This window comes from Barbatula barbatula, assembly GCF_947034865.1.
Source record: "Barbatula barbatula genome assembly, chromosome: 21".
NCBI lineage: Eukaryota > Metazoa > Chordata > Actinopteri > Cypriniformes > Nemacheilidae > Barbatula > Barbatula barbatula.
This window is the reverse complement of record NC_136784.1, coordinates 3,517,283-3,539,548: the sequence shown is the minus strand read 5'-3', so window position 1 is coordinate 3,539,548 and position 22,266 is coordinate 3,517,283. Positions and strand designations below refer to the sequence as shown.

Sequence of the window (22,266 nt, the reverse complement as noted above, 5' to 3'; positions counted from 1 at the left end):
AAGGATTTGATAGGGGAGGAAAAAGCCATCAAACAAACAGACTACAGTACTTTTTTTTATATATATATATATATATGTACAAGACAATTTTATCCATTTAAATTTTTAAAACGCACAGTACAAAAAGAAAGTCACTGACAAAGAAAAAGAGAAAACAAAAAGATACCCATAGTACAATTCTGTCCATCGGCACTTTCCTAATAATCATATTACTAAAAGAATATATTTGGGGACAGGTGGTGGCGCTTTTAAAGGGGACAATGACTGCAGGTTTGACAAGAATAACAGGCTGTGAAGAGACACTTGCTCGCAAAGGGCGGCCTAAGAAAAAACTGACCTCTCCAGTACAACAATCCCAAAGCCATTGAGATCTCTCACTTATGGTAAAACGCCGAGGTCAAAACCATGCCATAATCAGACCTCCTATCAACAGGGAGGCCAGATAATAAAGACAAAAAAACTTAAGTGGAAAATAAAGAGTCTAGGTTAAGGTGCACTTCTAACATCTGTAGGGTACAAGATGGCTTCAAAGGAATTTACGAAATACACATTGAAGCCGCTAGCATAAGTTGAACATTCATACAGTTGGCCACCCTCATAACACACACAAAATAACAAAACCAAAACAAACACACACATGTGCACATACACACGGCCGACAGACAAAGCCTGTGAGCTCACCTATACATTTTTCATATATCCATTTATATTTGGTAAAAATAAACTTCACAACTGCATAAGCCGATTTAGTGTGATCTTTTTTTCCAAAATAAAATTTGGTAAAAAACTGCAGGGGAGAATTGTACATACATTTGGATTGGGGTCCTGAAAAAGAAAGCAGCAGACAGTAATGAAATAATAAATGCTGTACTGGGGAAATGAAAATCGCACTCTCCTAACCCGTTCTCTCAACTGATCCACCATTTAAAAGGAAAAAAAGAAATTGAACAATTTTCATTTTAGAAAACAGATCTATGTTACATATGCCTGAAAGAAAAAGGACAAAGGGGCTTGTTTTTTAAACACAATACAAACTCCAAATACTCAATACTGAGCTCTTGAAGGCCTAAGTAACTATCCATACACTTGCAAGAACCCTCTCCCCATTAAGACATCTGCCCGTACACCCTCCTCAACTGACGCCTTACAGTGCAAACTCTCATAACAACGCCACCTGTGGAAGGGTGGTCCGTTGAAGAGAGAAAAGCGAGACACCTCTGGGGAGGAGAAGAGTTTGTTAATCCAGCCTTTGGAACACCAGACGGGCAGGAGGGGGTGTTAATTGCCTCCCCAGTTGTAGCTGTTGTAACCAGACTTGTTTATCTGTGACTTCTGTTGAATGGAGGCGTTTTGGCTGCGCTGTCCAGAGCCAGCCTGCAATGCAGTGGATAGAAAAAAATCTGAATTAGAATATAAATTCATAAAAAGGTAGGGAAAATGTGGTAAATTTAACCATAAAGTTATGAAAGGGGGCAGTGGGGTAGGACAATTATTGTAATTGCACATATAGATGAGATTCTTAAATGCGTATAAAAATAAATCGTTCTTTTCCAATCCAGGAATGATTTGAAATGTCGGCGTGTTTACCTGGCCATCCTGTTGCAGGTGGTGGTGGAGCATCTGGGAGTGGGGCTGCTGATGGGGGGTCAGGATGTGCATGTACGGAGCCGGTGCATAACCCGCCGCGGCCGGAGGGTTGATGGGGCCGCCGCTCCCGAGTGCCGAGGGCAGACTGAAGGAAGCGCTGGGGGTTCCGGTGTGGAAACCCTGCTTCTCGAAAGACTGAAGAGAGAATAAAGCAATGAATCCTTAGCATTAAAAGGGGTGTAGTTAGTACATATAGTATATTATGACATTTTGTAGTGTAAATAGAAGTGTGAAAATACACAGTCAAGTGCATAAGCTCAACACAAAACTGTAGCAAATATGCTTACCTGCGTCTTTGTGTAAACAGACCCTGAAATGTCTGGAACTCCTGTGTTGCTGGATGTCACAGAAACACCTAAAAGTTGACAAACAAAAATAACAGAATGAGGGTCAACCCTCGATTAAACCAATCTTAAAAACATAATACTGTAGCTGTCTTCAACTTCATGTTTAACACTCATCAACATGTGTCATTGGCAAAGAAATCAGTTCAACAAAGATTATTCTTATGGAAGAACCGCTCTGTATAGTGTGTATAATATTAAGTTAACATTTTCAGTCTTGAACATTGTTGTGGCAGCAAAGTCAATTACCTTCATAATAGAACAATTAAAGTACTACTTTGCATTCAATCTTGTGACTATCAAACATGGTTTACAAACCCACTTTAAATGAACACCTGAATCCATTCAAATGAATTTAATGCATCAAGAAATAAAAACATAAGAGCACCAACCATCAACAACAACCCCCCCCAATGCACCACAAAAATACATTTTAAGGTTTAGGACAAAATTAAAGCTAAAGGTATAATAATATTACAAGCGTCAATGCGTATAATATCATATCACAGTACATAATATATCACCAATACCAAAAGAAACACATGAAAAGGTTAACATGTGAAAATGTCAATGGTCATTTCAACAAAAGGCACAGAAAAGACATTTTGAATTTGATAGACCGACCTACTATAACTTACAACTCGCAATTCATGAACTGTTTGAATTTACTTCCCCTCTCATACGCTTAATATCAAGGTCACATTGTTAACTACCCTGATGTTTTCCACCCCTGCGTGACTCTTTGTGAAGCAGGCGGAGCTTCGCTCAGACCAGGCGCTCTACAGAGGCACAGCATGGCTTTATCGTGCTTGACCAGTCAAGGTAGGAGCCATGAGGAGAGAGAGCGCGCTTAAGAAAGAAAAGGGAGGAGGGAAAGGAAAATGGGGTTTAGCGTGAGGCTGCACTCACCCACTCCGGGCCCGGTGACTGAGCTGGCAGGCTTGTTTTGCGCAGAAGCAGCGGCGACGGCAGCCGCAGCAACGGCTGTGCCGTAGCCACCCTTACAGAAATCTCCGCTCCCGGCCGAAGCCTGGCCCAAATCCTCATAGCCTGCAAACGGTCAGACACAAACAGCCACAGCCCCACAGCATTAGACACACACCAGGCAGGGCCAGAGGAAAGGAGTGAAAGGGCATGGGAAAAGAGGTGGGGAAGCGGAAAGCCGAGAGGAGGGGTCTAATCTGAAAGCGTATTGGGTGAAGGAATAATTCTCTGAGAAGTGACACTAGTGACGTTTATGAAGATAGGAATGGACAAAGGTAGTGAGAAAAAAAAATAATGACAAGGTTGGAAAACGAAAACAACGAGGAAGGCAAACATTAAATATGATTTGAAAGTGAGAGGAACATTATGGTGCTGGATAGATATGAGCCAAAACCAAAGGGATGGCTAAAGGTCGACACAGAGTACTCAAAAGTGGTAGATGGACAAAAGCAAGCGGCGTGTAGAAGCATGTGTAGACCCACCACCCTCAACCAAGCGACCTCCCTCCCACCTCATCCTCCTTACATCACTGGTTTCACAAACTCGCCCACCCAAAGCGGTCTGCTCAGGTAGCATGTAAAACTCTAGATGGACAGTTTTACATCTCCTCTAATTCAAGGTCATCCAACATTTGCTTTTAGAACAGTCTTAGAAAGTATTTTTAATGCAGCTGTGTGCGTTTTCAAACTTTTCAGAACACTAGGAAAAACTTGAATGTTTTTGCGAACTGCATATTGAGGTGTTGCATGAATGGGCAAACATAATATAAGTGGTTACCAGTGCTGTATCCGTGAGAGCCGTAGCCGCTTGCCTGCTGGAAGGCCGTAGCTGAAGCGTTGACTCCAACATTTACACCATGCTGTTTGGACGAGGTAGGAGCCACCTGGAAGTTTCAGAGTTACATTTTTTTTTAGTTTATTTGAAACAGAAATGTGTTTAGACAAAACTAAGTTCCTCTGGAGTATTTTTAAAATGCAACAGAACAACATTTTTAAGTGCTTACCGGAAACATGGCAGGGCCGTACTGGAAGGTGTTGGGCAGACCTGGTACACCAGTGTAATAGGGAAGGCTGGTGTAGCTGTATCCGGGTGGAAGGGCCGGGTTGAGAAAGGGCTGCTGGGTGGTATGGTGCGTTTGAGTCTGCGTCTGCTGCGGCTGGGCAAGCGTTGTTGCAGGGGCAGGGGATGAAGCATCAGCGCGACCAAACTTCGCCAGGTCACCAGCTTAGAGAGAATTAAGATGCAACGTTTAATAACATTGTAGTTGAAGAAATTAGGCTGTTTGTCAAAGTGCAAACCCAGATGTGATCTATAAAGCTGCGAGTGGGTTGAAAGGTTAAGTAAACAACTGCACATTCTGCCTGGCACACATTGCCCCCTGGTGTTGCTATGGAAATGAAGGACAAGACCTGCAGTTGTGATGGATTTTTAAGGTTTGATTGGCCATTGCTTAACTCTGAAAAATATTAGTTGCATCGATCCGATGAAAGATTTTAACAGCCAATCAACTCAAACCACCGATGCTTGTTGAATAAAACAATCCCAAAATCATTTTCGCCTTACCAGAATAAGGGTTGCTTGTCAAAGTGCCTTCTCTGCCAGTCAGCGGTGTGGTTGGAGTGGCAAATGGGATGCTGTAATAGTCCTGTAGGTAAAAAAATAATTGTTACAATCTCAGTCTACAAACAGTCCTGCATTGGCGTATAACCCTGCGGTCAAAACTCACAAGTGGTATCCTGGTCTGTAGCATCTGTAAGTCATCGTAGCCATACATTTGAGGCTATAGAACAGAGGATTGTGAGACAATTAATACATGACAAACCACAGTCATCACAGAATAAAGAACTAGAGAGTGAAAAATCACAGACCAGAAAACTCACTGGATAGTGGTGAAGCAGACCAGGAGCCACGATGTAAGGATTGGGAAGAAGAGGCGGCACGCCGGGAGGCAAGTTTGGAGGTGCTTTCCCTGTTTTGCGGAAGAAAACATCATCATTACATCGGTATTTGTACAAAAGCCCTCACATGTTTGATTAAATGCCGGTAATTCTCACCTGATGCAGCCGTGCTGCGGGACAAGGCAGTCAAAGGTGCTGCAGCGGCCAAGGCTGCAGAGGATGAGGATGCACCAGCTGGTGGGGGAACCATGGAGGCAACGCCTGCAGCGCTGTGGAGTCCCATTGACAAACTGCTGACTGGGCCCAAAGCGGACTGTGCGGAGACCGAAGTGACAGATGAAGAGGGTGCGACATGGCCGCTGTGAGGGATGGAGGCCACCGCAATAGAGGAAGAAGCGGGTGGAGCGGAAGGAGCCACGGCAGAGACCGAGAACGATGAAGAGTGCAAGCTGGAATCTCCATCTACACTCGCGTGCTGAAAGGAAGTCGACAAGACAACAAAAATGAGTTGCACACAAAATGAACCATATATTTTTTTAAAGTGAACAGCACAAATTTGGATAAAATGTTAAAATGTAATTAAAATGGTCTTGAATTAAATGTGACTGCATGCTTACACATACATGTCGATGTTATATTAAAAAGAGCTACAAGGCTTTTGATGTAATGCAAGCTCACCAGTAGACTTGTGTTTGAAGTGCGAACTGAAGATGTCAAACTGTTCTGCTGTGTAGAGAGGGAGCTGAAAAGCAACAAGATTATTAGCATCCCTGCTGTCATCATCAAAATGAAGAAATGCCACAAAGCATCATCATACTTATTGTGGTGAGGAGCCAATGAGCTGGGGGAGGAGTCTTCATGGCCCAAAGCACTGAGAGGCGTCTGATTAGATGTGGTCAGCAGCGAGGAAGGACCTGATGAGGGGTCGGCCAATGAGGACATGTTGGAAACTGAAGGCAGGACGACAGAATCAGTCGTCGTTTTCACAGGCACTGCAGAGCCTGCTGCAGCTGGAGAATAATTTATTTTATTGATACTGAATTCCTACATTATTATACATGTGTTTTATTACAGCTAGACATACCTTCCAGAGATTGAGACGTTTGTATGGAACTGAACCCGTTCTGTGTGAGAAAGGAGAAAATATGAAACTAGCGCTAGCCTTAATTCATTTGATTTCAAAACATAAATAAAAAGAAAGGTTTACAGACTTAAGGGATTGAATTAAATTAAAATACTGTACTCTGATTCGTAGTAGAAGCATTATCAAATACGACCAAATAATTTAAAACCATGTTGTACATATTTGAGGACATGTGGGCAGAGGAATCTTACCTTAGTTTGCATGTCTTTCTGTGGTGAGGATGACACAGGAGTGTAGCGTCGCGTCTGGCTGGCTCTCTGCTCGTACAGCTCCATCTGACTGGGGTTAGATAATGTTGAAGCAGACTCACTGAGTAACATACAAAAACACATTCATCTATTAACATCAACAAACCCGTAAAACACATGCGAGAGGTAACACTGAACAATTGGATGTACTAAAAGATGTTTTAATGCTAGCAATCGTCGCAGATCATGATACGAGACACCCACTTGCTAGAGCTTGTGTAAAGGCTGTTCTGGCCTTGGTTGCCTGATGTCGTCGTGGCAATAGCTGTCGAAGCGTCATACTCCGGAAGTGCCGGTTCAGAGCCGAACTGTAATGCTCCAAACTGCAGGTTTAACCCAGATAATTCTGCAGAGCCTGGCATCTCCACCGCAAGGGCTGGAATCTAAAACGACAATTACATCATGTTAAAAGTACTGATGAATACTATAAGGTGAATAAACATAAAAGCTCTGTAACGCTGTGGAATAGATCACCTTTGTTGTGATGGAAGCTCTCTTCTTCTGTTGCTTGAGTTTGTGCTGTTGCAGGGGGAGGGGGCTGGATGCCTGAAGGTCAGCTGGGCCAGAAGAGTTCTGCTGAGCTAAAGCCAGTCCAGACAGTTTGTTGACAGTGGTGGGGATGGACTGGGGCAGTGAGGATGAAGGGGCAGAGGTGGTGAGCGTGGCTTTGTCCTGCAAAAAGGCCTCCATCATGGAAGAGCCAGTGTGAGAGGGCTGGTAGGGCTGCCGTTTGGTGAACGGATTGTGAACAGGCTCTGCTTGAGGCTTCATATCTGCAGAGAAACACAACGATGGATCAAGTTCAAAGTCACAATTAAGCAAAAAGAGGTCACATGTAGGCGATATTACCATATTGGCCCAGTGTAGTAGGGCTAGTATCCCAAGTAGAAGGACTGGATTTGGGCGGTCCACTTTGCGAGTGCTGGGCGGCCAGCTGGGCCAAAGCCTGGGCAGTCTTAAACTGTTCCAGGAATTGAGAACCAGTTGTAGATCCTCCAGTGGTTACCTTAGGGTCTCCATCTCCAAAACCTTTACTGAGCATGCTCACCTGAGGCAAGAATAGACAGACAACATGAAGGCAGTCACATGACTTTGTTGAAAGAGCAGGGATGCATTTAGGACTGGAACTGTCAGTTGTGCTTTTAGAATATCGTTTCCCTGGCTGTATAGATGTTTGTACATATTAACAAATACAATATTCAACCACTGCTAACTGACCATGCTGTGCTGGCCGTAAGGTGCACTGCTGGAGGATTGGGACAGTGAGGTCGACTGCTTGGAGTTGCTGAACACCAAAGACTGAGGCAGAGATGGAGGTTGTGGACCTTCAAGTGAAGCAGGTTCAGCCTCAGAGGAAGATGGAGGCGTCTTCCCCAGCAACACCGCCAAATCAATCCTATAACAACAAACACACATTAGTACTTGACTGTTTAACAATACTGACCTTAAGACATAATGACACATCAGTACATACAAATATCTTACACAAGACATTGATAGGTATGATGTCAGCAGAAATTATATCAAATTTATTTAAATTATGCATTCTGGCGCACTTTGGCAAGATAAAGGATAATATTTGCTTCATTCCACAAATATGACCCGTGCGGGCATAGAATGCTCAGTCTAATCTCAAGCCACAGGCAAAAGAAGTGAAAAATGTGGATTTTGGTAGAATTTGAGAAGTACATTGCCCTTGTCTCGCGATCCCAATGCTAAAATGATCTTTATTTGTCTACGTTTTCTGAGAAGTTCAACTTCCTTGATCTTTCCTAATGCATGTCCTTTGGCAGTTTGGTTTGGGTTTTAAAACATGCAGGATTGAGAAAATGAAGTGTGGGACCGATGTAAAGAGTTATTAAGAAAGATATAGTGCGGGACCTGATTGATGAGTTATAAGAGCTCAAAAAGAAAGAAGAGTTAAGTTCAAAAAGTAGATGAAGCAATAAAACATTCTGCGCGGCTCCTGACAACATGTATTGTGAATGAAATTGATAGATGATATTTAAAACTTATTTTAGAGACCTAAACTACAGCTTCTGGGCTCATAACATCACAAAGGCGAACTAAATGATAAATATAAAAGGCCTTTTTACTATTTTTCCAAGACTGCACTTTGTGTTCCGCAATGTTTTTTACAGGTGCAAAGATGTCGTGCCTCATGCTATGATGTTGCCTGTATCTGTTGAATGTTCAAATATGGCACCCGAAGACCTGCATTTTATAACACCCCTTCCCCCCTCCACTCTGGGGAAAAAACTCTTCGAATCTATACGATTCACAAGAATGGCATATTGATATTCAAAACGGCAAATTTCGCCAGAAAGCGACTATTTTTCAGGCATGTATGTAAAGATTCATGTTACCATAAATATCTGTTCAAGTCAAACTTCTGAAACGTCTTCCTACATTTGTACCATCTTACCTTTGTCCAGCAGTTATGGTGACATTCTCTTGTGGAATGGGCATAGATGCCACACTGGAGGCAGTGAAAATCTTGGTCTCTGATAACTACGCAGCGAAAACCAAGAATTAGACTTGCTACATCTTCAATTCAAACCAGATATAGACATGACGCAAATGCTTGGCCCGAAGTTAACTTCCGGTCTGTGTTTGGCTACAATATTTTACATTTAATTTATATTAAATTAAAACTACTCAACAGTTATTGATTCTTTGCGGAAGACTACCGGAAGTTAAGTTTTGGCCTCATAACGTTTATGCTGTTGCCGCTTTTCAAATACTCACATCTTCATTCCAGTCCTCGGTACCCCACTCTTCAGTGGCAGTTCTCCACGGACCTAAAATAAAAACATTTAGTTCCTTTACATCCCCAACAGATAAACAATGTAATTTAGGCCATAAGAACCACAATAAGACTGACCAGGGGTGGACTCAAACTGTCGAGGATAGCTTGTTCCCTCTGCTCCTGTAAACTCAAGCCCTGAGGAAACAGATGAGTTTACAAGCCTGTCATTTTAAAACAGACTGGTTTTGTGATATAAAGTGCTTGAATGCACCACAGCTTATAGGACGTTAACTCACGGTTTCCATTCTCTTGTTCCAGGTTGCCAGTGTTACTCCAAGTGCTGCCACTTGTGTAGGTCTCTTCCGTTTGGGCTGGCTCAGTGTAGTCCGCTGGATTAAACGTACTGACAAAAAACAAACAAACATATATACGTTTTGACTGTCTTTTCATAGAAACATTGAATAAATGAGGGGGCAAAGTTGCAGACAAATAATAGCGGCAATGACAACGTACGCTGCTGCAGCAACATACAAAAAATGCAAAGTAGTCAAATATCTGCAACACTTCCTCTACTATTAACGGACACACTCATTTGATGACCGTATAATGCTCTTATGCAAAAGATGCAATTTTGCTTGCCTGCCACTCTTAAACATAAATCTCAGGGTAGAATCGTGACTTGAGCTACCACTTAAAACAAACCACATCTGGAGCGCCAAAACATCTGCTGCAAAGCACTGCATTCTGATTTTCATCCGACGGTACTTACTCGTTAACCTTTGACCCTCAAAACAAAAACAGACAGACACGCCCACAAATGTGTTCAACTCACCTGTCATCTCCTGACAAATCATATCTGGGGCCTTTATCAATCTGGCTTTAGGGAGAAACAACAGGGAGAATTATAAGCAGCTCAACATGGGCAGAAAGAAGGGGGTGTATTGTGCGATTAGATTTGTTTACGTGTGTGTATGAGAGTGACAAACACTATGCTCACGAGTCTATATGTCCATTACCAGTCTAACCACCACACCTGTACTGCAGGTTTAACAATCTACGAATTCAACAGAACCGATTGTGTGACAGGGCAAGGTAAAAACAAATCTAAACTCAGGATTAAAGTGATAGTTCACCCAAAAACGAAAATGATGTCATTTGCTCACCCCAGTCATTTCATACCTGTATAAATTTCTTGATTCTGAGTAACACAGAGAAAGATATTTGGAAGAATGTTAGCAATTTTCAATTCTGTGACTTCATTGACAGCCATAGTCAATGAAATGGTAGTCAAAAGTGCCCCAGAACTGTTTGTGTTCCTACATTCTTCAAAATATCTCATTGTGTGTTCAACAGAACAAAATATAAAAAAGTTACACCTACTATGGTAGTGGATAAAATCACGAAGATATTTGTAAGAATGTTAGCAATGTTCGATGTTCAACAAAACAAATACATTTATATAGGTTTGAAACAGCCTGAGGGTGAGTTAATGATGGCAGAATTTTTATTTTTGGGTGAACTAGCCCTACAAGAGGTCAAGAACAACCAAGCATGCAAGTCCAAACGCACACTTCAAACCAAACACACAAAAGGCAACGGTCAAGTAGCTCATACCGCAAAACAAGCCATAAATAAGGGTCTTGGCGGGGGGTTGGCACTTCTAGATTCTTTGGATTACTATGCAAAATCACAAAAGTTGGACTCTTCTATCATAAGAGATGCTAATGTTGACGTACCGTTCTAGCCAGGTTTATAAACAGCGGTTTTCTATAAATAGCAAGGACCTTCGCTCATCAAACATTTTTCCCACTTACAACAAGCATGAATTGCATTTAATAAACAATATATCGCAACGTCAAAATAAACAACATATTGATGAAAAGTAATCGTAGCAAACTCAAAATTCTTAAGCAATCAAAGATCAGCAAAAAAAAAGTATATAACTTTGTGATGGTTCACCCAAATATTTAAATTCTGTCATCATTTAATCCCCCTCCTCGTTTCAAACCTGTATTATTTACATTCTTCTGCCGAACACAAAAGATGATATTTTAAAGAAAGTTGATAACCAAACAACATTTACCATTTACATCAAAAACACTGCAAGTCAAAGGGTGCCAGTTAACAACATTGCTCAAAATATCTTCTGTGTTCTGCAGAACAATTAAAGTCACACAGGTTTAAAATGACAAGAAGATTGTGTTCTGCAGAACAATTAAAGTCATACAGGTTTAAAGTGACAAGAGGATGAGTAAAATAGCAGCCATTTTCATTTTTAGATGAATATAAGATTATTTTCACACGCTAATAAAACTTATATAATGTGCAATTGGTCAAATGTATTTGCCAATGACATCCAGCATCGGTTGCATTTATTTTAAGATTTTACATCTTTCCTGTAGCTTTCGTGTAGCTCAGGGGTTAGAGCATGGCGCTAGCAACACCAAGGCCATGGGGTTGATCGCTTTGGATAAAAGCGTCTAACAAATGTAAAAGTAAATTTATTGAAATATCCTTACTAACTTTGGGTATTTTATATCCTTAATGAAAAACACAATTGTTGGATGCCAAAATTGATGATAATGATTAATTGCACAGTCCTGACCGCACACACCTTTATTATCAACAGAACAGCACCTTGTATCCTAGCTTTAAAAATTAATGAAGCTGAAGAAGATGAATTTGGTGAGCAAAATTAAATACTGTTTGCATCCCAAATGCTGTTCTGGGGACATGCGGGAAAAAAGAGGAAGCCCTCTGAGACGCACAAACTTACCCCATTCCCTGAGCTGAAAACCTTCCGCCACGCCGACCAGCTCCACCTGGAAAACAAGATGACAGTAATTTTATATTCACCCAAACCTGAACACCACATGCAGATGTGAAGACTGAAATACTATGTACCTCTTCCTCTGCCTCTTCCACGACGGCCTCGTTCCGTTCCTCTGCCCGCAATGCCAGCTGCCTTGGTTCCATCCAGTCCGTTTTCCTGCCCACGATCTGAAGAGAAACAACAAGGGATGAAATTAAGGAATACGCCATTTTATTTCACGGTAACAATCACCCATTATAATTATATATCTTATACCTCAAACAATTCAAACAATGAGTACAAAATATGAATGGTGTTATAAACTGCTGTTCATGGGGTCTGGAATGTACGTCTTCAATCGCTCTTTATTCTCTTTTAGATGAGCATTTTTAGTGGGTTGCGTCTAGGTTTGTTTATTCTCGTGCTGGTCTTTGCACTGTGAGTCTCTGGTGAATCCACACGTGTCTCCCAAAGCAGGGTTTGTGGCTTTCAACGCAAGTTTCGCCTCAGCTTGACTTAAATCGAACTTTATTAAAACAATTAACAGCTTTACAAAACTATCGGACTTACATTTACATTTATTCATTTGGCAGACGCTTTTATCCAAAGCGACTTACAAGTAGTTTTATACAGTGGCACATTACTGCAGAGCAATCAGGGGTTAGGGGTCTTGCTCAAGGGCCCTTCAGTCATGACCTGCTGGCACTGAGATTAGAACCGGCAACCTTCTGATCACAAGCCCACGCTTAACAGCATTTCAACAGCCATGGGAAGTAAAAGGTAAAAAGTTCCCCCAAAAACAATAAATTCTGTCATCATTTACTCACCCCCAAGTTGTTCCTTGTAGTGATAAACATAAAGGAAGAATATTTTGAAGAATGTCAGTAACCAAACCGATCTCAGCCCCCCTTTACCTCCATAGCAGTGAAAATAAATACTATGAGAGTCAGTGAGGGATGAGACCGAATATATTTCCTTGTGTTTTGCAGAAAAATATATATTTACAGGTTTGGAACAATCTGAGGGCGAGTAAATGTTGACAATATTTTCATTTTTGGTGAACTATTTGCATGTCAGTCGGTGAAATAAGTATTTGATCCCCAGCAAAACATAACTGTGCTTGCCCACAATGGTTTCTCCACGAAGTTCAGAGTTAAGACATTTCTGACAGTTGGTCAGCAGGTTTGCACGTGACAGGATACATTTTAGTCCCCTCCTCTGTAAATCCTGTAAGGTTTCTTTTCTTGGCTGTTGCTCAGCAAATTGGAGTTTTAGCCTCCTTCGCAGATTTACTATACGACTAGGGTCTAGAGACTGGCTAGGAAATTTAATGTGCTTCTCCTTAAGCAAATCTTTGGTTATCTTGGCAAGATGTTTTGGGACTTTGTCATGTTAAAGGCACATCCACGACCCATCTTCAGTGATCTAGTTAAGGGGAGTAGGTTATCGTCCAAGATTTGACCCTACATGTGCCCGTCCCACAGCCCCTTAATGCGGTGAAGTCATCCTGTACCCGTAGAAGAGAAAAACCCCTAAAGCATAATGTTTCCAACACGGTGCTTCTCTGTAGGGATGATGTTCTTGTGGTCATAATGAGCATTTCTCTCCCTCCAAAAACAGAGTCAGTTTTGGTCTCACAGCGCTTTAATCATTTTGATGTTCATTGTAAAACTTCAGACAAGCCAGGTGGGCCTTTTTGGGCAGGAGGATTTGCGGGTGCTTCAGGATTTCAATCTATTGTGGCATAGGTGGAACCACAGTTAGCAAGCAAACCATTGGTGTAACACTGTCTTGAATTCATTTACAAGCTTTTTCCGTGTAATTCTGGGCTGATCTTTAACCTCTCTCATGATTATCTTTACCCGATTGGGAAAATATCACAGGGAGCTCCAGACCAAATTATTTTGTATTTCTTCTGCACTTAGACTTATACATCCCAGACCACTGCCCGAAGTGGTTTGCGCTATAAGATTTAAATCCATTACAGATGGCATTTACACCTGGTGTAAATAGACTCAGAATTAAACCACATTTACTCCATAAAAACACACATTTGCAAAAACTTTTAGAAGTTACATGCACAGGGAGTTATTAAACTTAACATCAATTAGATAACTATCACACAGTTCCGCCAGATCACATTACTGATAAACTGTACAATTTATCAAACCTTGAGTCAGATCCTAATCAGAAGTATCTGAGCTTTATGTTGCTCTCTAACTCAGACTGAGACCAAGAGAGAGCATCCGGTATCTGCTCAAACTTTATTCTAGCACACACCGTTCCCTCACAGCTACAGAGCGAACAGAGAAGGGTATATGGTGTGCTGAAATCTACCCGAACATGTTTAGAAGTCTAGTGGACCAGGACGATCTGGAACACACACTTTTGTCCATTTAGATATTTAACAGACTGGACAGAGTCCAGAACAAGCTGATGTCGACTATGTGATTCAATCATTAGGTTACAAAAGTTATTAATGTAAGCAATTTATTTTTCGTCAAGGCAGATGACAGACACTAGACTCATGCACTACTGTCTGACTCAAAATGGGCTGAATGAAAATGTTGTATAATTCAGGAAAAGACAACTTACACTCTCGTCCACGGCTGGCTCCACGGCCTCTCCGCAGACCCCCTCCTCTGCGTCGCGCCACATCTCTTTCTCCACCCTTCTCTCGATTCTCCTTCCCTTCTTCTCCTCCATCTGTCTGTGCACTCTCCTTCTGGCCGGACACTCCTTTCTTCTTTCCAACCATTTCCCAGGAGTCCTAAGGAATTAACATTATATTCAGACTGCAATCATAGAACTTTTGGTGGTAGACCATCACAAAAGTCAAGGATGTAAATCCTGAGGAAGTAACCTATGGACTTACAGTGTCAGGGCTGCCCTCTAACAGTACGTTGATGGCTCTGTTGACGTCTCCGTTGCTGTCGTGCAGCGCAATCATAGACTCATCCTGATCCTTTCCTGTGATGTCAACCAGCTAGAAAAGAACATGTGCATTCTTAGATGCATGAAGACATCAGAAACTGTAGGGTGGACTTCAGCAGATGATGCTGGGGTGTCAGAGCCTTATGTTGCTCTCACACTCAGACAAATTCTGAGCGAGAGCATCCGGTAACGGCTCTTAACTTTAATCTAGCACGTATCATTCCTGCCAGCGCTATACAGAAAGCGGTGAGGGAAAGTTTGTGTGCTGCACAGAATAACAACTGCAGGTAAAAGTGCAACGGAAACAAAAGTCGCCTAAAACAAGAGGAATAGCCCTTTAAGTTATCATACAGACCATTTGAAACTGGGGTAAAGCAAAATCACTTCCTTTTCCATTTTATGCAACGCTGATCTCACCTGTTTGACTTTTTCCTCAAAGTCTGCATCATTGTGGTCCGAGATCATCTGCGCGAGTCGGATCTGCTCAGCAGTGGCCTGGACGGACAAGCAAAATATAGTTATATATATATATATACACACAAGTTATATTTGAGTCAAGATTATAAGAAATCAGCCTCATGTTATAACACCTTAGAACAATTAAATGACCAGTGTCTAATTTTTGGGATGATCTATTGATAGAAATGCAATATAATATACACAACTATGTCATCAGAGATGTATAAAGAGCTTACACAATGAAGCGTTATGTTTTTATTACCTTAGAATGAGCTATTTCTATCTACATACACTGCAGTCTCCTTGCATGTAAATCGTTGTAGTGTTTCGAAAGGGAAGGAGGTGAGATTCGCAACCTTGCCTCTAGATTTTATTGACTGGACCTTAGAAGGGTAACTCCGATGAAAAATAAACTCACCCTCAAGTAGTTTAACAACTGTATGACCTCCATTTTCCCCAAAAATGCATATTGAGGTAGTTTTGGAAGCTTTCTGACTCCTCAGATTGCAATGCATCCAACACATGAGCCACAGGACAGTGCATCTGGTGTCAGCATCGCTCTACACGTGTGCATTCAGAACACACAGGCTCTACGTCTGAAACACTCATGCTCAGAGCGATATGCACTGATACGATCACGGCTGCACTTTCGCGTGGCTCTCGGGAACGCCCGCTTGACACTTACACACAAGTCAGGAAGTGTTTGAATATAGTCATTAGTTTTGTTTGTTTGTGCACAAAAAGTATCCTCGTCGCATATTCATTTATACTGCACCACCGCATGCTCGTATCCACAATTGTATGATGTCTTTAAGCAATTTCAGCTCTTTTGTAGATGGGCTGCGTTGCAATCGAAGGAGTCAGAAATCGTCCAAAACTATCTTATTAACATTTTGGGGAACAATTGAGGTCATACAGATGTTAAAGTACTTGAGGATGAGTAATTAATGGCAGAATCTTCATTTTTCGTCAGAGTTAGCCCTTAAGTTACTTCTTCTCAATACTTTAAATTATCTAAACTTAACCGTTAGCCTCTGTACACCATCCATTGCGCTCTAAAACATTAATAACTTTAAATTAATGGTGGTTTTAAAGCTAATCTGTTAGCTTGCATCTCTTCAACAGGAATCTGTTTTTTGGAACAAACATGGAGATCCAAAGCAAGTTAAGCAACATGCACGTACTGCAACCTTTGGTTTGCATCTCTGATTGTACTACGAGATTCAAGATTATTGTTGAAGATCAGAACATCCCCAAAAAAAATTCCCTTGGACTTAAACGGGCATGGATTTGAGAATCATTCCTAGAACGCTTAATTTCATTTAGAGAAACAAATCGAGGGACAGACGGCAGTAATTCTAGCCAAACGGCTCAGCCTGCCGGACGCCACTTCAGCTGATTTGGGAGAAGAACAAGGGCGAGATCAATAAAATATATAACTCACCCCACCACTACAACGGATTCATTGATAGTAATGGCTGTTATCTCACCTGGGGCCTCTGCTTGTGCTGTGACTGGCTCTGTGTCTGACCCTGCGTCTGCTCCCAGTTGCCCCGGGTCCGGCTCCCGCCAACTGAAGTCATCATTTACAGTATATACAAATAACAGTATTTACAAAGGAATAACACCTTTAAAAGAACACAGAGAGACAAAGAAAAACAATGTTAAACGACAAAAGCGAACAAAACACTGTGGTATTGACAAAACATTTTCACACACGTTTTTAAACATGCAGACAAACATGCTAACTATTATGTAACGTTCGCCATTCTGAAAGTAAACAACATGCCTGACGTTCCTATAACAGCAACAGCGATGACCACATTTTGACGACTTAAATTCCGAGAATTGAAACAGATTTTGGCTAATTAAGTAAAAAACTTAATTAACAAACAGCGCGACTTGCTAGTTAAGCCGCAACAGGTCCACCGAGCGGCCGCTTCCGGTGCGCGAAGCTGCCTCCTTTTACCACATACAGAACATATAACGTTACACGCGACAAAATATGTCGTTAAACGATATTAAAGATCCTCAACCTGATGCAATTTGTGAAATGTCGCGTGTATGGAAAGCCTACTGTGGCAGCTCTGCGCATGAGGAAATGCACGGGCATGTGGTGGCTGAAGGAAACTGCGCACTTAGAAACTAGCACAAAAGCACTCGGCGTGACCGAAACACGCGGGACCAGCCGCGGGAAAACAGACCCACGACGCGTTTAACGGACCACCTAACGACAGAAGACAACAAAAACACCCCCTTCCACCTTTGAACGAGGTGAGAGAGAGATATCGTGCACGCCACGAGCTGGTGAAAGGTGGAGGCGCGAATACATAACGTTAGCCCTCGAATGATCGACTATATGAAACTATACATTCACAAAAAACTAAGATGCAAACTCAAAGATTCAAGTTCACGGTCACACGAAGTTACTTAAAGTACACACATAACAGGCTATATAGCATGCATACTATCAAGGAATGCAGTATGTAGCATACTGCTTCAGTCGGGTATTTATATAAATAACTTATTGAAACAATAGAAAAGCTACAGATCAAGCTTTAACATCAATTATACAACATGTAACCTAGATTACCCGAAGTGCACCACACGAGAGACACGCTGTTTGAGAGAGATCAACACGTACCGATGCTTTAAAATTCTATTAAACTATGTTAATACAATTATTATTCAGGAGTGAGAGAACATCATCAGTCCAGATGATGGCCACACAGGCCCCTATAGAAACACGTTGCTAACTCGCATCCATCAAAACCTAGCAAGCATGCAGATCCGACGTTAGCCGTCCGCCAAGAACACATTTTAAAATACTTTAAACTAATGAAACGCCAAATTAACACTGCGGGAAAATAGAAGCCCTCGACGGACTGACGGGTGGCTTCCGCTCTAGCAGCGTCCAACCTCATGGTCGGCGATCAGGCATCATGATGCTGGTGCTAACAATTAAACTTTCCCAATAGCTCATCGCCTCCGATCGTTCCCTCGTCTAAACGACAGACCGTCCGGGCAAATCGCTCGTTAGAGGAATCGACGCGATCGTATTTTGCATTCGAGGAGACATCCGATTCCCACACCCTGCGGCGCGAGGGGAGTTCCCTTCGGTCGGCCCGCGCACTCGACGCCGAGGCTCCGTCGAGGCCTACAGGCCCAGATTGATAAAAATGAACAACAGGCGAGGTACTGACCAAAGACCCGGTGGATGTCAGGAATCTGCCGATAACGCCGACCGACGGAGGCTGTGATATCGACCTCCTGATCAGACGGAAACAAAATACGAATTCTTTCGCGTCCTAAATCGATTCCGCTAGCCGACAACAAGGCCGAGCCGACTCGCGCAGACAATAATCGAGAGAGTCGGAATTTACCTGTTTCGCTTCCACACTGACACCCGAATCACCACGTCACGTGGTTTATCACAGCGAGGGCTGCCTCGCTACTCGCTGCAGATCTTTCTTGTAGCTCCTCCTCGAGCTTCAGCCTCGAACTACACCGCTGTGCAGCACGTGATGGGCCCCACATGGGAAGATGGCGGAGAGTCAGAGACAGTTGGAGGTAGTCGGAGTATGCAAAAAAGGATCTTTAAAGAAAAAAATAACATTTAGTTGTGTGCAAATGTTTTCTTAGCTAATTTTGAGTCCCTGAATATGCAATCGTGCATAGTTTAACGTTAGCGCAAAAAACCCAAGAACCTAACTAACGTTACATGTCGGTGACATGATGTCACGTTAATCTGTGGGGAATTATTTGATTAGATTAGATTAGATTAGATTAAACTTTATTGTCATTACACATATACAAGTACAGTGTAACGAAATGTAGTTTAGGTCTAACCAGAAGTGCAATTAGCAAGTGCAGGATATACAGTTAGAATAAATACAGAATACAATATGGGAGAATATAATACAGTGGGCATGGACTATAAAGATATTTTGCAGTAGGAATGTTCTATGAAAATATGACAGTAGGTATATACTATGAGCAATATATACAGATGGCTATATACTATGAACATTAATGTACATGTGGCTATGAACAGATAATAATTTAGACTAAAATAGTGCAAGTGACTTAGGTAGAAAAAAAAACAGTTTACTTCACAAGTGTGCATAACAATGCATAACATGGAGATGAAAAAGCACCCGAAATGAAGCACACATATGTGAAAACAGGCTTGGATTATCATGGTCATACCACAGTTAATAGTGAAAACTGTCATTGATTTTGGAAATGTTATGTGTCTATGCAAACTAGACTGGAATTACTTGTGCAGTAAACTTTTTAAATGCACAACACCTTCCAGCTAATAAGAATCCAGTGTTGAGACTGACCATGGTATAATATAGCATGTTAAACTTGTCTTCTTCCATGTGACTGCTCCAGATTTATTGTTGTAATAATTGCGTGTAGTGATTTGTTTTAGAAACTTAGCAAATCATATTTCACCTTGCATTTGGACTTCCTGTGTGACTTTGAGCTACAGCTTTTAACTTGGCATGTAAACCATTATCATCAGCAGTGAAATGTCATCCTATAATACATTCAGAATACACTATATAGCCCACTCTTAATTAACAGGGTGCACCACTTCAGCTTCGAGGGACTGACTGTGGAATATTTATCCATTTCTAGTTATTTGATCACCAAAATGAACTACAAAAGTAATTCGAATTTAATGACTAAGATTTTTACTTGGCATCTATTAGTCTGATATGCCTGCAATCATGAGGTGGTGTTGCCATCAGTTATTACAAGCTTTTCCGCTGGCAAGGTAAGATAATGATAACTATACTTTGAATGAAGATATGCATTATAGGGCATTCCTCAGTACGCAGGTAATTTGTCATATATAATGCACACTGGAAAAAGTGTACTGTTTTTGCACTCTTTCTATAAAGTCACGTGTCTGTCAACAAACAAGTGATCCAACCGGATAATTCATGGAGGTCATCCCAACTATGCCAGATGTCATGGAGGTCACCCCAACTACGAGAATCCATGTAGATATGTTTATCTATTGTTTAAATTATTTATGCAATTACCTTCCTGTTTCATAAAAGTGTTTGAGCAGCAATTTAATATTGACATTATTATTGAAATGTCTTATCTTTTTGCACAAAGGACTCTGCTTTGATGAAACTGATTCAGCTTGCCAGTGACTGGGTGGAGGAGAACCGAACACAATTTACCGGGAAAGTTCACCTACCACAGATCACAAGCATGAGTGAGGATGATGCCTTGTTGGCCATAACGAGGATCTGTTTTTTGACACCATTTTTTATAATGGTGAAATGGATGAAGACAAGATCCGGGCTCCCTTCCTTTTCACATTTGAAAGAATGGAGGACATGATGTTTTTCATGCAGGAAATGTATGATAGAAGAAATCTGCGTGCGTCTTGCCTACATAAACCTGACCTTTAAAACAAAAAGAAGGCTAACTGATAGATTTGTGTAAATATTAAAATATTATAAAGTTTTGGCTAAAAATATCTTGTTTTTCAACAATTAAAGTTATGTAGGGAAAGAATTCTGGCATCTTTGTTTACTAATATTCAATTTTTTGTTGCTTAGATCCAATGGCTTGCCGATCTTATAAATTTGAGTCCAGTTTCACTAGATCTCTCTCCTTCGGGAATTTATTAAATGCGGGAATATCAACTCCGTACTGAGTCGATACCTAAACATAGCCACCAGGGAGATAAAGAGCTGAAGGGAAAAGCAGCAGGCAGGAGACGAAGTGATGTTAAATAAACTGAAAAATGATTAATTGAATCATCTCAGTTGTGCTGTAATGCTCAGTCTAGGATTGTCAAACTTAGTCTGACTAGAAACAGATTCAATAGGTGTTGTTAACCATGCCAGATAACAGTATCAAAATATTGTCTCCTGATGTTATTATGAACCTTGAGATGGAGACCATTGGAGACTCATATCAAGACAATACAACTCCTAACGAGGTAAAACAATATTGAAAATAAGGACGAAATGTAACAAATAATATGAATAAAAGTGAATGATAAAAGAAATGAATGAATACATATGATACATGAATGAATGAGATAAATGAAATAGAATAATAAAATGAAAGTTTCTATCCAGATCTATCACTCGACTGAAGTTTGCTATGAAAGGTAATAAATACAGTAACATTTGAGGGCAGTGATGTATGTGACTAATAAATTGTAAATTAAAGTAACAATCCCCGTCTACTAATAAATATTCCTGCAATGGTAGTCTTAGAGCACACTTCTTGATTTTATTGTTCTTAATGTGATGTGGCTGGTTTCAGACTACTGGACTTGATCCATGTCTTCTTAATCAATTCGTTATGAATCCATCCAAAATGATATTCCTTATACATTAGATTCCCATCTACCCTGTGTACATTTCAAAGGATGAAACGGGATGAGACAAGCTAATAGGTTCATTTTTTATATCACACACGCAAGGACAACGCAGTTTCCAAGATTAAACGATTGAGATAAATTCACAGGTCAGGCAATCTAATGTGTATCAAGGATTACTTAAGTACGATCTGACGTAGAGCTTTCATGAACGAAAATGTGCGGCGCTTCGATATCCACAGAGGTGAAGCTTTCATGTAGCTCCTCCTCGCTGGATCTGTAGCTCCTCCTCTCTGGATGTGAACTGTAGCTCCTCCTGGCTGGATGTGAACTGTAGCTCCTCCTCGCTGGATGTGACAGTAACTCCTCCTCGCTGGATGTGACAGTAGCTCCTCCTCGCTGGATCTGTAGCTCCTCCTCGCTGGATGTGACAGTAGCTCCTCCTCGCTGGATCTGTAGCTCCTCCTCGCTGGATGTGACAGTAACTCCTCCTCGCTGGATGTGACAGTAGCTCCTCCTCGCTGGATGTGACAGTAACTCCTCCTCGCTGGATGTGACAGTAGCTCCTCCTCGCTGGATCTGTAGCTCCTCCTCTCTGGATGTGAACTGTAGCTCCTCCTCGCTGGATGTGAACTGTAGCTCCTCCTCGCTGGATCTGTAGCTCCTCCTCGCTGGATGTGACAGTA

At 41.5% G+C, this 22,266-nt stretch overlaps 1 protein-coding gene and 1 long non-coding RNA gene across 8 annotated transcripts; one reads left to right on the top strand and one right to left on the bottom strand.

Annotated features, from left to right (window-relative positions):
- Positions 1 to 108: 108 nt before the first annotated feature.
- ubap2l (ubiquitin associated protein 2-like) lies at positions 109 to 18,691 on the bottom strand. 7 transcript variants are annotated; one of them, XM_079485236.1, is made up of 29 exons: positions 18,603 to 18,666; positions 16,710 to 16,847; positions 15,178 to 15,255; positions 14,702 to 14,812; positions 14,422 to 14,596; positions 11,919 to 12,014; positions 11,791 to 11,836; positions 9,847 to 9,891; positions 9,311 to 9,417; positions 9,150 to 9,209; positions 9,014 to 9,066; positions 8,691 to 8,776; positions 7,484 to 7,661; positions 7,115 to 7,313; positions 6,740 to 7,038; positions 6,470 to 6,648; positions 6,209 to 6,296; positions 5,958 to 5,997; positions 5,691 to 5,883; positions 5,552 to 5,615; positions 5,030 to 5,348; positions 4,856 to 4,944; positions 4,702 to 4,755; positions 4,539 to 4,620; positions 3,979 to 4,199; positions 3,753 to 3,858; positions 1,935 to 2,002; positions 1,588 to 1,782; positions 109 to 1,374 (listed from the first exon to the last, which is right to left on the bottom strand). In XM_079485236.1, exons 2-29 carry the CDS (start codon positions 16,803 to 16,805, stop codon positions 1,279 to 1,281), a joined length of 3,423 nt encoding a protein of 1,140 aa, XP_079341362.1. In that variant the 5' UTR covers positions 16,806 to 16,847; positions 18,603 to 18,666; the 3' UTR covers positions 109 to 1,278. The 7 variants fall into 7 exon arrangements, with proteins under 7 accessions (XP_079341362.1, XP_079341361.1, XP_079341364.1 ...); XM_079485235.1 differs by lacking the exon at positions 18,603 to 18,666 and adding an exon at positions 18,423 to 18,593 and having other exon boundaries at positions 6,209 to 6,326; XM_079485234.1 differs by having other exon boundaries at positions 113 to 1,374; positions 4,844 to 4,944; positions 6,209 to 6,326; positions 18,603 to 18,691.
- Positions 17,315 to 21,468, top strand: LOC306910590. The gene is made up of 3 exons (XR_013788177.1): positions 17,315 to 17,493; positions 20,133 to 20,234; positions 20,356 to 21,468. It is a non-coding gene; the product is annotated as an uncharacterized lncRNA (long non-coding RNA).
- Positions 21,469 to 22,266: the final 798 nt, after the last annotated feature.

Bases quoted from the DNA above. Each gene is read 5' to 3' on its own strand.
- ubap2l (XM_079485234.1), bottom strand. From the start codon at position 16,805: ATGATGACTTCAGTTGGCGGGAGCCGGACCCGGGGCAACTGGGAGCAG. The intron at 9,067-9,149 runs GTCAGTCTTATT...TTTTTATTTTAG, and splicing joins ACAGTTTGAGTCCACCCCTG to GTCCGTGGAGAACTGCCACT. The intron at 4,945-5,029 runs GTGAGAATTACC...TCCGCAAAACAG, and splicing joins CCGCAGCACGGCTGCATCAG to GGAAAGCACCTCCAAACTTG.